This window comes from Ictalurus punctatus, chromosome 29, assembly GCF_001660625.3.
Source record: "Ictalurus punctatus breed USDA103 chromosome 29, Coco_2.0, whole genome shotgun sequence".
NCBI classification, from domain to species: Eukaryota; Metazoa; Chordata; class Actinopteri; order Siluriformes; family Ictaluridae; genus Ictalurus; species Ictalurus punctatus.
Genome location: NC_030444.2, coordinates 12,843,108 through 12,855,880, shown reverse-complemented (window position 1 = coordinate 12,855,880; position 12,773 = coordinate 12,843,108). Strand labels below are relative to the sequence as shown.

General features: G+C 36.5%; 1 protein-coding gene across 1 annotated transcript; it reads right to left on the bottom strand.

Moving 5' to 3' along the window:
* Window positions 1–4,004: 4,004 nt before the first annotated feature.
* On the bottom strand, window positions 4,005–11,844 carry LOC108260640 (macrophage mannose receptor 1). Its single transcript, XM_017461059.3, has 6 exons — window positions 11,699–11,844; window positions 9,980–10,039; window positions 7,554–7,934; window positions 6,418–6,747; window positions 6,190–6,281; window positions 4,005–4,585 (listed from the first exon to the last, which is right to left on the bottom strand). The coding sequence occupies exons 2-6, from the start codon at window positions 10,014–10,016 to the stop codon at window positions 4,478–4,480; spliced, it is 948 nt and encodes a 315-aa protein (XP_017316548.1). The 5' UTR covers window positions 10,017–10,039; window positions 11,699–11,844; the 3' UTR covers window positions 4,005–4,477.
* Between the last annotated feature and the right edge of the window lie 929 nt (window positions 11,845–12,773).

Sequence of the window (12,773 nt, the reverse complement as noted above, 5' to 3'; positions counted from 1 at the left end):
ATGTGTCTTGGCTCGTCACTTGTGATCAGATCAATCGAGATAGATGTTAATACCAGGTGTGAACAGGGCCTATGTCAACAGCAGGTTTCTTCTGTTTAAATCTTTATATTTTATTAAGGTATCTCAAATATATGGTGTTCTTTTGTCTTCAAATGGTGAATCCGTTCTCGCACAATTTTAATACCTGCAAATCTTATTTATTTGCAAACATATTTGCAAATTACATGACAGCAGAATGAGATGGTGTAAACCTGGATCTTATTATCACAGCACAAATGAATCGATCAGTGACTGAGGAAATCTGCCTCTAAAGCTTCTCAACCAGAAGACGAATTTGAGCAATGACCAAGAACATTATACAATAAAACAGAAAAACAAACAGAAAACATACAAATGCAGGAAAACTAAAAAAGCAACAACAAAAAAAAAGAGAGAGAAAAAGATAAATCTCTGGGGCGTCATTTATAATGTGTACATATTTACAGTACGGAAGCTTTGACCCATGTGTAGATGAACGTTTTTGAAACAGCAGGAATTAGTGACGCCATGTGGATATCTAGAGAATTACAATTGAGGTACAATTGAGAAATTACAGTTGAGGTAGCACAAAGTATTGACTAAAAGGGTGCCAATAGTTGTTGCACACCTATATTTAACAAATTTGTTTTTGGATAAACCTGTGTCTTGTTTGCAATTGTTTGATATCCATAAGAGCAGAGAATTTATGTGAATTTTTTCAAAAGATTTTCACTTTGCCCATATTTACCAAGGGTATATAATGTGCTAATATTGTCATATCAGTGGAGGGCACTGTGTGTCTACCAAGGTTATTATAGTTTTGCATTTTTCATTAGTTTTTATTATTTATTTTGTTTTGACTTTCTGTTTTCAAATTCAGTTTAGTTTTAATTAGTTTTTAAAGCGGGTTTGCTAGTTTAGTTTAGATTTTTTGAAAATACTTAGTTTTCGTTTAGTTTTTATTCGTTTTAGTCTTTTGTAACATAGGTTATTTGTTAATATAGGTTATATTACATAGATTAATCCTCTCTTGCTCCAATCATCTACACATAGGGTCAGCTTCCTCGCATCCTTAATGAGCTCTTTTCATTTCTTGCAGCTCCAGGTGTTTTGAACTTTGGTTCGAGTAAAGTGGAGAACTTTTTGAAGGCAATCGATTCATACAGTTGTGTAGACATCCCGGTATGAAACATATCAACCAACGCTTCCTCCTGCTTGTGGTGTTCCTGCGTACTTACTAATCAGCAGTTACCGGTGAAAGCACTGCTGTAGTGTTCTCTGTCCTACGGTTGTCTCTATCATGCTGCCTAGCCCTGTACCGGGGTTAGCTTCTGTTTCAGGGAATGGGGGCTTGGCGTTCTCCTTTACCTTATTAAGGTAAGCTAGGCTAGCCTCCTTGTGCGCGCTTCTCAAATGTTCTTTCAAATTCGTGGGATTTTTCCCTTTAATAAATTGTCCGCATATTTCACCACCTTCCACTGCAAGGCATTTGCTTTTATCTGACACACAGTCATATTCAACGTAATCCCAAATAGGACTCTTTCCGCTTTCTTCCGTCCTTCGGTACCGCCATGATGCCAGGCAAGGAGCATGGACTATGCTGTATTCAATTTGAGATGGAATGTCGTAATTTCTGGGTTAGCAGTCGGAAATTTCAACTCTGAAAGATATTTGCTCTATGAAGACGAAAACTAAGGACATTTACTCTATAATTGTATTTTATTTTAGTTAGTTTTGCAAACAGACATATACAGTTTTAGTTAGTTATCATTTTTGTTGTTGTAATGCCTCGTTTTCATTTTGATTTCAGTTAACGACAATGTTTTTTCCACACCTAGTTTTCGTTATTTTGTTTGTTTTCGTTTATGATTATAACCTTGGTGTCTACACACCCCTATTAAAATGGAAGGGTTTTGTTGTGAAAAAAATCAAAGATATATCGCGTCAGAACCGTTTGTACGTTTATTATGAAGCTTTACCCTATAAATTAAAGTGAAAGATAAGAATCATTTTAGGGGATGTTTTTTTTTTTTTTTTTTTTTTTTTAAACAATATCCTGGTTGCATAAGTGTGCACACCCTATACTTAGTTGAAGCACCTTTAGATTTTATCACAGCATTTAATTTTTTGGGTACGAGTCTATCAGTTTAGCACGTCTTGACTTAGCAATATTTTGTCATTCTTCCTTGCAAAACATCCTAACTCTGTCAGATTGGCTTGGCATCTCCTCATCAGGTCACCCCAAAGATTTTTGATTAGATTCTGGTCTGGACTCTGGCTGGACCATTCCAAAACCTTGAACGTATTTTGCTGAAGCCATTCCTTTGTTGATCAGGAGGTTTGCTTTGGGTCATTGTAATGCCGAAAGGTGAAATTCCTCTTCATCTTAAGTGTTTTAGCAGAAGCCTTAGGATTTTGCCAATAAATTGACTAGTATTTGGAGCTATTCCTTATTCCCACCACCCTGATTAAAGCCCCAGTTCCAGCTGAAGGATAACAGCCCCAAAGTATGATGCTGCCACTACAATGCTTTCCCATAGGGATGGTGATCTTTTTGTGATGCGCTGCATTTTTTAAATTTTAATTTTTTTTGCCAAACATATCTTTTGGTATTATGGCCAAAAAAAAAAAAATCTTTGGTCTCATCAAACCACGACACATTATTCCACGTGGTTCTGGGAGATTGGATGTATTTTAGGTTTTTCTAGCTGAACGTTACCAAGAAGATATCAGGAAAATCCTATAGACAAAGCTGTAGTTTATTTGGAGTTGATCAGTCACTTTAATTGATGGCAGGTGTATACTAATTAATATTTAAGAGGACTTTGAATGTCATTGGTTGATTCTGAACACTGACACATTCCAAATTATAAAAGGGTGTGCACATTCTTGCAAGTTCTGTATAAAGTAAAGGAATTTTACAGGAATGTAAAAGAAAAACAGGAAGACGTATCATCCAGTGCATTTTTTTCAAGTTTAATTCATATAACATATATTCAAATAATGAACGGTATTTAAATAAACAAATATTTCAGCCAACAGCTTACTAAAATCAATTAATGACCGTTAACCTATTGTTGTCTGAGAGATAAATGGAGCAATAACTAAATTAATAACTGTAGGCCTGTGTGATACATGTGATCAAAACAGCCATCATTTTAAACATTCAGAAACAAACATAGGCAGCAAAATTTTAGTCACAAACATATTTTATTCTTCCATCGGTCAAATAATTAATGACAGTAAATTATGTTTATTGCGAATACATTAAAAAGTGAATGCATAATTTGAATCAAATAAAGAAAATCACACAAGGTTTACATTTTTCATTCATTACCTAAGACTAATGTCTACACTGCACCCAGTTTAAGCTGAAAAATATGAAAATGATTTTCTCATTTATTAAAAACGTCACAACATTGCATATGAGATTTTATTAGCAGTAAAAGTTTGCAATAACTACAGTACCATCTTCTTTATTCTATACATTTCTAGGAAAGGACTGTGTTTGTATGAATATACACATATGAAAGTATTTTAAAGATCTTTTACAATGCAGATGCCCGTAATTCCCCCCCTTAATTTCTTCATTATTCCACATAAGCATATTATATAGCACAAGCTTACAGTATAAACATAGTATAATGTCCAGAACAAACAAGTTGATAGAAATGAAAAAGATTAATAGGTAACTGAGTAATTACATGACATAAGTCACTTTACCTTCTGTTGTTAGGGTAAAGGGGGAGCCGATGTAAACAGATGTCAACACCTGCCAATTCCCACTAACTGAAGAGGATCAAGGTTAACGCATGCTTCCTTGGCATCCATTGTGGAAAAAAACCCCATTATACAGAATGAACCTATCTATCAAGAGAATATATATATATATATATATATATATATATATATATATATATATATATATATATATATATATATATATATATATATATATATATATATATGTATTATTTAGTAATAAAAATCTATATTTTGTACTTTGTGTGCTTTTAATTTGAATGCCCTTGTTCATATGCATTCAAGTTAACTATCAATTGAGGAACAGCAACTCTTTTCCAGTCTGACACTTAATTACCATTGATATGAAGTAAATCCCCAACTAAAGTTCTGATGAAAACATCCAGAGCAAGCTTCAAAACATTCATGGCTTGAACTCTGAATGCTTGGCCCTAACAATGTAATTTTTGTAGTACGTATATTGTAGTTGTGCTGCTGTGTTTTATATGGTCCCTTTATGAGTCTGTTCATCTTAACATGATCATAGACCTAAGTATTAATCTACTTCTCGATTTTGGTCTGTTGTTAAAATCTCTATACAAATAAGATTGAATTGAAATTGAATTTAATTTATGGGCCTTTTACATGAAAATGTCCCACAACAGAACTTGACACAGAATTTTAAAGTTATAGGCTGAGAAGTATGTGAGAGTTTTGTTTACAGGTCATCTTTGCTTTTCTTGTAAAAGATGCTTCCATCTTGTTGCACCTTCCAGGCCACTTGTGTATCCCTCGATAGGCCATGGTCATTCAGTTTCAATGTGAGCTGAAGAACAGAAATAGGATTTTAAATATTTTTAATCAGAACTGCTAAGTAAGACAACCTCTATTATTTTCATTTATAGCAGAGCTGTTGAATCAGTCAGAAGAAGGTGATTAGGTTTCAAGTGTAATTCAAATTGCATGTTTATATTAATGGCCTACTTGTAATACATGATCATTTCTATGCTAACAACTAATTCACAGGAAAGTCTTCAGGACTTTAGCTATTTTCATCCATCCATCCATCTTCTACCACTTACTCCTTCTTCAGGGTCGCGGGGGAACCTGGAGCCTATCCCAGGGAGCATCGGGCACAAGGCGGGGTACACCCTGGAAAGGTTGCCAGTCCATCGCAGGGCACAATCACATACACACTCACACACCCGTTCATACACTACGGACACTTTAGAGACGCCAATCAGCCTACCATGCATGTCTTTGGACTGGGAGAGGAAACCGGAGTACCCAGAGGAAACTACCGCAGCATGGGGAGAACATGCAAACTCCGCACACACAGGGCCACGGTGTGAATTGAACCCCGGATCCTGGAGGTGTGAGGTGAACGTGCTAACCACTGAGCCACCGTGTGCCCGACTTTAGCTATTTTTCCTAATTAAAAAAAAAGTTTGGGGAAAAAAGTGACACTGGTGAGGGAACAACTGTTTATAGCTGCTGTAATGTAAGTGACAGCAGGAACCAGCTTGTCTTACAGACATACCACAACATAGAAAACATATCAAATCTTTAAACTGAGGAAATGTACTATTTTAAGAAAAAAACACTTACTATTCCAGTCTTTTGTTGCTTCCCTCCCAACTTTTTTGAGACGTGTTATGGCCATGAATTTCAAAAGTACCTTATTTTTTTCTTAAAATGGTACATTTCCTCAGTTTAAACATTTGATATGTTTTCTATGTTCTACTGTGAATAACATACGGGTTTATGAGATTTGCAAATCACTGCGTTCTGTTTTTATTTACATTTATTTACATTTTACACAGAATTGGGGTTGTATTATATCTTTAACCACAGTAATTCTAATTTATAGTGTGGCCTCTGGATATTACTGAGGACTAAGGAATAGTTTCCTGTTATATTTCAAAGAGAAAACTGTTTTAACCTTGTACTAGTGTCAATCTGGGGGCGCATGGTGGCTTAGTGGTAAGCATGTTCACCTCACACTGCCAGGGTTGGGGTTCGATTCCTGTGGCTCTGTGCTGTGCACCAGTCCAAAAACATGCATGGTTGGCGTGTCTAAAGTGTCCATAGTGTGTGAATGTGTGTGTGATTGTGTGCCCTACGATGGGCTGGCACCCTGTCCAGGGTGTACCCTGCCTTGTGCCCGATGATCCCTGGGATAGGCTCCAGGTTTCCCCATGACCCTGAAAAGGATAAAGCGGTTGAAGATGGATGGATGGATGGTTTCACTTTTTTGGGGAAAATTGTCCTATTCTGTTACTGTTAAGCTTCAACTGATTAAAAAAAAAAAAATCAGTTAAGCATGTTCTTGACTTTTAATTTCACCATTTAGCCTGGTGTTAAACTGATTTATCAAAAAAAGTACTTTGTTTTTAATCTAGTAACAGTTTAAAACTTTGAGTGACTTACCTGCTGTAAAATGGCTGACTGAACAGCAGGATCAAACACACTCTTGTCTCCTTTAATCTTCAGTTTCAGTGTTTGAGTTTTCTGTATATACTCTGTAGAAGACACAGTGGACAGCAAAAAAGACAAATGTAGGATTATTCATTCCTTTTTTTGTGGGTGATTTTAGACCTGATGCTTTATGGCTGTCACAAAGGACATGTAACAGTAACTAAAAACCAAAAAACTCACTTGTGTGGCAGAAGAAATAGAATTGGCTGTTGCATTGTCTATCCACTATCAGGCTGTTATTAGCTGAAGCACAGTTGTCATTGTGATCAACATTATTTGGAAAGCCAGGCGCCCACCGGAGAGTTGTCGGTGTAGTTGAGTCCGACCATTTCCAAGTCGACCTAAATAGGCCAATCCAAGAAGTGCCCTGGAGCATCGCCAACTGCTGTAACTCATTGTTCTGTGTTTCATTTAATGGGCTGGCAATATCTTTGTGATGTGTTTGGCAGTACCAAAGAGTTTGTCCAAAGGTATACATGCTAGAATTGACAGCAACAAACCCTTGGATAGCTGTGAAATAGTAAAATTACAAATAACTGACTGAAGTGAAAGACAACATGGTTTTATGAAAGCTCAAGCAGCATGCCATACTGGCTATTTCATGACATTGGTTACACTCATCCCCTCTTTCATTAGTTAGCAAGACTTCAGCACAGATACAGAATCTTTTCAAATGTGAGGTCATCATTATAATCGTATTATATATTCCAATAAACAGTGGAGAATGTATTGGATGGTTTTGCTGCATGGAGAAAAAGTAAGATTTCACTGGCCTACAACTAGCCCGACCATCAACATCAGAACTTTTCAGAACAGAATCAGTGAATGAGAGTGATTCGCATCCATAACAGGGATCAGTATCAACACTTTGAATGATTGTCATCCTAAATAAACTACTGGATCAGCAGTATGTATGAAGGCTGTCTGTTACAGTCTGGATCTGTACGAATCCTTGTGATGACATACATGACCTCTACTAGCTCTGAAGGAAGAACAGAAGATGGGAGAACAGATGGTTATGTATTGTGGCTCTACAATTAAGTGGACCACTAGTCCATCTAGGTCACCCAGGATAAGCGTGAGATAGTGGGGACCTTTTATAGGTCATGAGATGTCTCACAAGGAACACAAGAACATGGGAATACTCGACTGGTTTCACAAAAACCCAGCATGGCCTGACCTCTACTTAGGCATGGAACCACAGCTATATATGTAACCTTCTCTTTTTTAATTAGGATGAAACACAGGTAAATATAAACAAAGACGATTGGATTTAGATACTAATGAAGTAAATCAAAATCCAGATGTTAGCTTACCATCGTAACATATGAAGGGTTTCTGATCACCGCAGTAATAATCGAGCCAGTATCCACTTGCGTTTATTGCACCACAGGCTTGATTCCCACCAGCATTATCAGGCTGTCCAGGAGCCCAAAATGATCGACTGATATACACCCCAATGCCATTATTGATCAAGTACCAGGTGTTGACATTGTTGTACAGTCCGATCCAGCCAGTCGCTGGCACACCTTTACTTTCTGCCTCAATATTGAACCTTTCCCAGTCATCGTCAGTCTGCACTGTAGCTAAATTGTCATAATTGCTCTTGCAATAACTTTGCGCATCTGACCATGTCGCTAGATTTTTGATCAAATAATATTGATGGCGGTCATCTTGCAGGGTGATTGAGACAAAACCTGTTGAATTTGATGTTAAAAAAAACAACAAAAAACAACAATGGACAGTTGAGATTTTCTTGATGATGTAATGATCAAAGTACATGGGCAAAAGTATGTGCACATCTGATAATCGCATCCATATGTACAATGGGGGAAAATAACAATAACTGAACACGTACATTTTTTTAAAGGATGTACCCTGATATTTTTTTTAAGGGGTTGAAACTGAAACACTAAAGTCCTCTCATGCTGAGGCAGGAAAAGAAGGTGTGTAAATGTCTATATTCTTCCAAGTCACATGAACATGATATGAGCAGAGCCTAAGGACAGCTAACGTACTATGCATGGCACTGTAGCCCGCTAAACAGATACAAGTTGTACCTCCCCTTGGCTAGCAATACAAACTAGCCTAGTCTCGTGTTAGATAGCCAATAAGTTTTATAGTTTATGAGTGTGGTAGTCCTGTAAACAGTGATCTCATCTACTGCAATTTTATGATAAATCCAACTTTTTGTCAGTTTTCACATTTTTAAAGCAGTTAGTGCTCACATGCAAGAAAATAATGCATGGAAACAGTCTATTTAGAAGTAAGTTTTAAAAAGGTTTTTGCTGGAGAAGAATCTGGACCCAGCCTCGGATGATTAACAGTCCAGGTAATGCTCCTTAGAAAGGGCAGATTAGACTTTAAAAAACAAACAAACAAACAAACAAACAAAAAACCTATAAAACAAACCTTGCCCAGTTCTGGTGCAAGATTAACTTGTACCAAAATGATGGAAGAGTAGAGTAAGGAGACGGAAAGGAATGGTTCATTATCCAAAGCATGCCACATCATCTGTCAAACATGTGGAGGAAGTGTTATGGCAGTGGCATGTAGGGCTGCCAGTGGAACTGGGTTACTGAGGTTTATTGATTGTGTGACTGTTGACAGAAGTAGCTGGATGAATTTGGAAGCATATAGAGCTAGACGTTCTCCTCAAATTCAGCCAAATGCTGCAAAACTGATAGGAGGACCTTCACAGTACAGATGGGTTGTGACCCAAAACATACTGCGATAGCAACCCAAGAGCTTCTTAAGGCAAAGAAATGAAATGTACTTAAATGTCCGATGACCTAAACCCAATTGAGCATGCTTTTCACTTAATGGAGACAAAACTGAAGGCAAAAAGGCCCCCGAACAAGCAGCAACTGAAGGCAGCTGCGATAAAGACCTGGCAAAGCATCTCAAGGAATAGAAACTCAGCATTTAGTGATGTCTATGGGGTCCGGGTTACAGGCAGTAAAGCTTTTGCATCCAAGTATTAAAACAATCCAAATATTTATGATTGATTGTCCAATTGCTTCTGAGCCTGTGAAAATAGGCTCAAATATAGGGACTCTATAGCAAATTATTATAGGAAATTATTCTTATATGGTTAATGTAATATTTTTGTTAAACACCTTGAATTATGGCTGAAAGTCTACACTTTAATCACATCTTGATTGCTTAATTTTAAATCCATTGCAGTGGTGTACCTGTCCGAATACTTATGGACCTAGCTGTACATAGAGGAATAATGGTCGGGTGTCCACATACTTTTGGCCATATAATGTCAAAAACATACAATTCGGTGCTCCAGACCTACATTCCAGTACTGTTATTAATATGCAACCCTCAAGCACAGATAGAGGAGTTGGAATACTATAGCCCCGTCTCTACATGGCGAATCAAATGTTGACTTTTTGAATAATAAATTTATTTAAATTACTCCTGTTTAATACGGGTGTGAAAAATTAAAGAGAAAAAAAGACCTGAACCCAACATGAGACTTTGGGCTGCACAAATTTTACGATTACAGAAATAAGTAAAAATAATAACGTGTTTTTTTTCTGTGAAGTAAATAATAGATGTTTTTGTTTTTGCTTGTTTTTTTTTTTTTTTTTTTTTTTAACGAATTAGCCAGTACTGTTTAAAATTCTCTCAAATGACTCTTCATAGTCTGTTTTTCTTCAGTGAGCCCAAAAATAAGCCAATTAATTGTTGAAAAAAGCATGAACGCAAAAGTGAATGATTGTGCTCTTACCAGTGAGACACAGCAGAAGAAAATGATTCAGCTTCATGATGGATGAGTTCCACGGATGTACTAAAACAATGAACACAGTAAATAAAGACAAAATTCAAAAGGTTCAAAGGTGAAATTTTGCTCGAACACGTGCACATTTTTATAAAGATAGTGCTTAACATGAGCATACTGATCACACTGGGATGAATTTGGTGACGAATCAGACAAACAATAATTGTCCAAATGACCAAAAATGAGTTGAGATATGCATCATGATAGTTCTCTGTGTTCAGAAGCATAAACTCACAGTCCAACCGAAGAACACATGAAATGTCCTCCAAGGTTCAGTTCTTCATTTTAAGAAGCTGCCACTATATGTTTAAACTGACTTATTCAGGGTGTTGTTATGAGCCTTCACTAGACATACCATTTTCTTTGAATTTTGAAAAGAATGTTACATTTCAGAATGCATAATTTTCCTGATGCTTTTCATCCTGCCAGGCAAAACAGATTTAAAGACAAATCACAGAGTGCGAGAACCATCCGACCTAACTAATTAAGCAATGAGAAGAATAAAGACAACTATCCAGCAATGAATGTGAAGATGTGCTGTTTCTTCAGTACATTTCAGTATCACCTGTTGGCAGCCTTTAGCTTTTAAATGTCAACATCTTTAACATCTCCCTGAGCCAAGTAATTGTTGCTCTGTACTTCAAGATAGCCACCAATCATCATGAAATGCTTTGAGCGGCCGGTTATTGTCATCTCGCAGAATGGTGTAGCGATATCAAACTATCTCTTATCACCTGCTTAGCCAAGAAGGCCCAGCAACATCTCCACTTCCTATGGAGGTTAAAGACAGCCAACATCTCATCCTTACCACCTTCTACAGAGGGCCAATAGAGAGCATCCTGTCAAGCTGTGTCACTGTTTGGTACAGGAACTGGGCAGTTTTGGATCTCAAGACCCTACAGCAAATTGTGAGAACAGCTGAAAAGACCATTGAGGACTCTCAACCCACCATCAACATCTCTTACAACAACTGCTGCATCTGCAAAGATACTTGCATTGTGGACGACCTTTAACCCCTCTAATGGACTCTTCACCCAGTGAACATACTGGCAGAAGGTACTGGCGCAACTGGAGCTTCTTTTCTGCCTACATTTATTGCTGTTACACTGCTAGACACAGCTCTGTGTTGCACCACAGTCCTGGAGAAACAACATTTCTTTCCAATGTATACAAGCAATAACGAGGAATGACAATAATGCCCACTTGAACTTGACCTTAATACATTATTGTTTCTATAGTAACAGCTCATTCTGGAATTCAGGGACTTTGTTTAGTGGGCACCCCACAGCAGTCTAATAATAAACAGATAAAAAAAATCTTATTTAAAAAAAGTATAATAGTTATAATAGAGATGGTGAAGTTTACAATAAGGAGACATGCCGATTATCTAAAATTCTATATACTATTTATTGTATAACATTCTGTTATTCTGTAACATTATATATATATATATATAATGTTACAGAATAACAGAATGTTATAATAACACTGTTGAAACTAAGGTATACCATCAAATCAATATAACACTGCAACCATACAACAGAATACATGTTGTTTTCCAGCATGTTATTATCAATATATTAGTACAACAGGCAAAATGAGAGAAAAAGCATTAAACCAGTCAAGCAATGTTAACTATAAAGGGAAAAATGTGACATCAAAGCATACCTGCAGTGTAAGAACGTGAAAACTGTTATTTCTTCAGTAGCTCTGTATGTTTATCTTCTGGAGACTGCCTCTAGTCTTCACTTTTCTAAAAGGCTTTAAATGCTACTGTGCCTTTATAAAAAAGAAATGCTCAATGCAAACCAGTCCTCATATTGAGTTTGTTGACATTGGGATGGTGAAAATCAGATGACAAACTCATTTCCATTTTGACGTTTGCTAAGACACACTGTTTTATTCAGTCTCCTAATTTGAACAAAACCAAAAACCATGGAAATAAAGGGAAATGTACATGTCCTTGTGCATCCTCAAAGTTCAGGGTAGGAAAACACAAGAGGTTTAGATTATAGTTTTTTTTCTCTTTAAAAAAAATGTAGAAATGGAAGAGGGTGAAAAAGATGGCTTTATTTTTCTTACATACATTTATTTTGAGTGAAAGATTCATGTTCAATTAACTGCTCATTTTGAATGAAGGTATTAAATATGCACCCTAATTTCTCCAGCTGGAGATTAATAAAGTATTTTCTGAAACTATGCTTTGATTAGCATTCTAATCAGTGAACCTTGTAGATCATTAACCTTGTAGATTCTATGTGTGTAGCTACAAACGTCCAGTATGTGGAACACTGAATAGTTTATACATACAGATACTGGAAGCAACGTGATAAGGTTGATAAGTGTGTGTAAACTAAAGTGCATCACTAGAGCCTTGACTTGAACTTCAGCTTAGTGACTTTTAGTGAAAATTCACCCATCGCAAGGATGGACCATGCACACACATCTCAGACATGAACTAATCATGGCAACCTTGAGTACATTAAGCCTATATAATATAATATAGTAATATAAATAATATAAATTTACTCTCGACATGTTTATAGTTTTCAGTGTGACATTCAGACCTGTATGCCCAGACAGGCCGTTTGCATGGTAAACAAATAGCTGGTTTAAATAATGCAAATGTGAAAAGCCTTTAAAAAGAGAAGGGGAAAAAAAAAGCAACAAACAGTAAATAGGTTGGACTATAATAGAAAACAAATTCAGGAAATAATTTTTTTAACAGTTAAAACAACAACAG

Bases quoted from the DNA above. Each gene is read 5' to 3' on its own strand.
- LOC108260640 (XM_017461059.3), bottom strand. From the start codon at position 10,016: ATGAAGCTGAATCATTTTCTTCTGCTGTGTCTCACTG. The intron at 7,935-9,979 runs GTAAGAGCACAA...CAAATTCAACAG, and splicing joins TCTTCTGCTGTGTCTCACTG to GTTTTGTCTCAATCACCCTG. The intron at 6,748-7,553 runs GTAAGCTAACAT...ACTATTTCACAG, and splicing joins ACCCTTCATATGTTACGATG to CTATCCAAGGGTTTGTTGCT.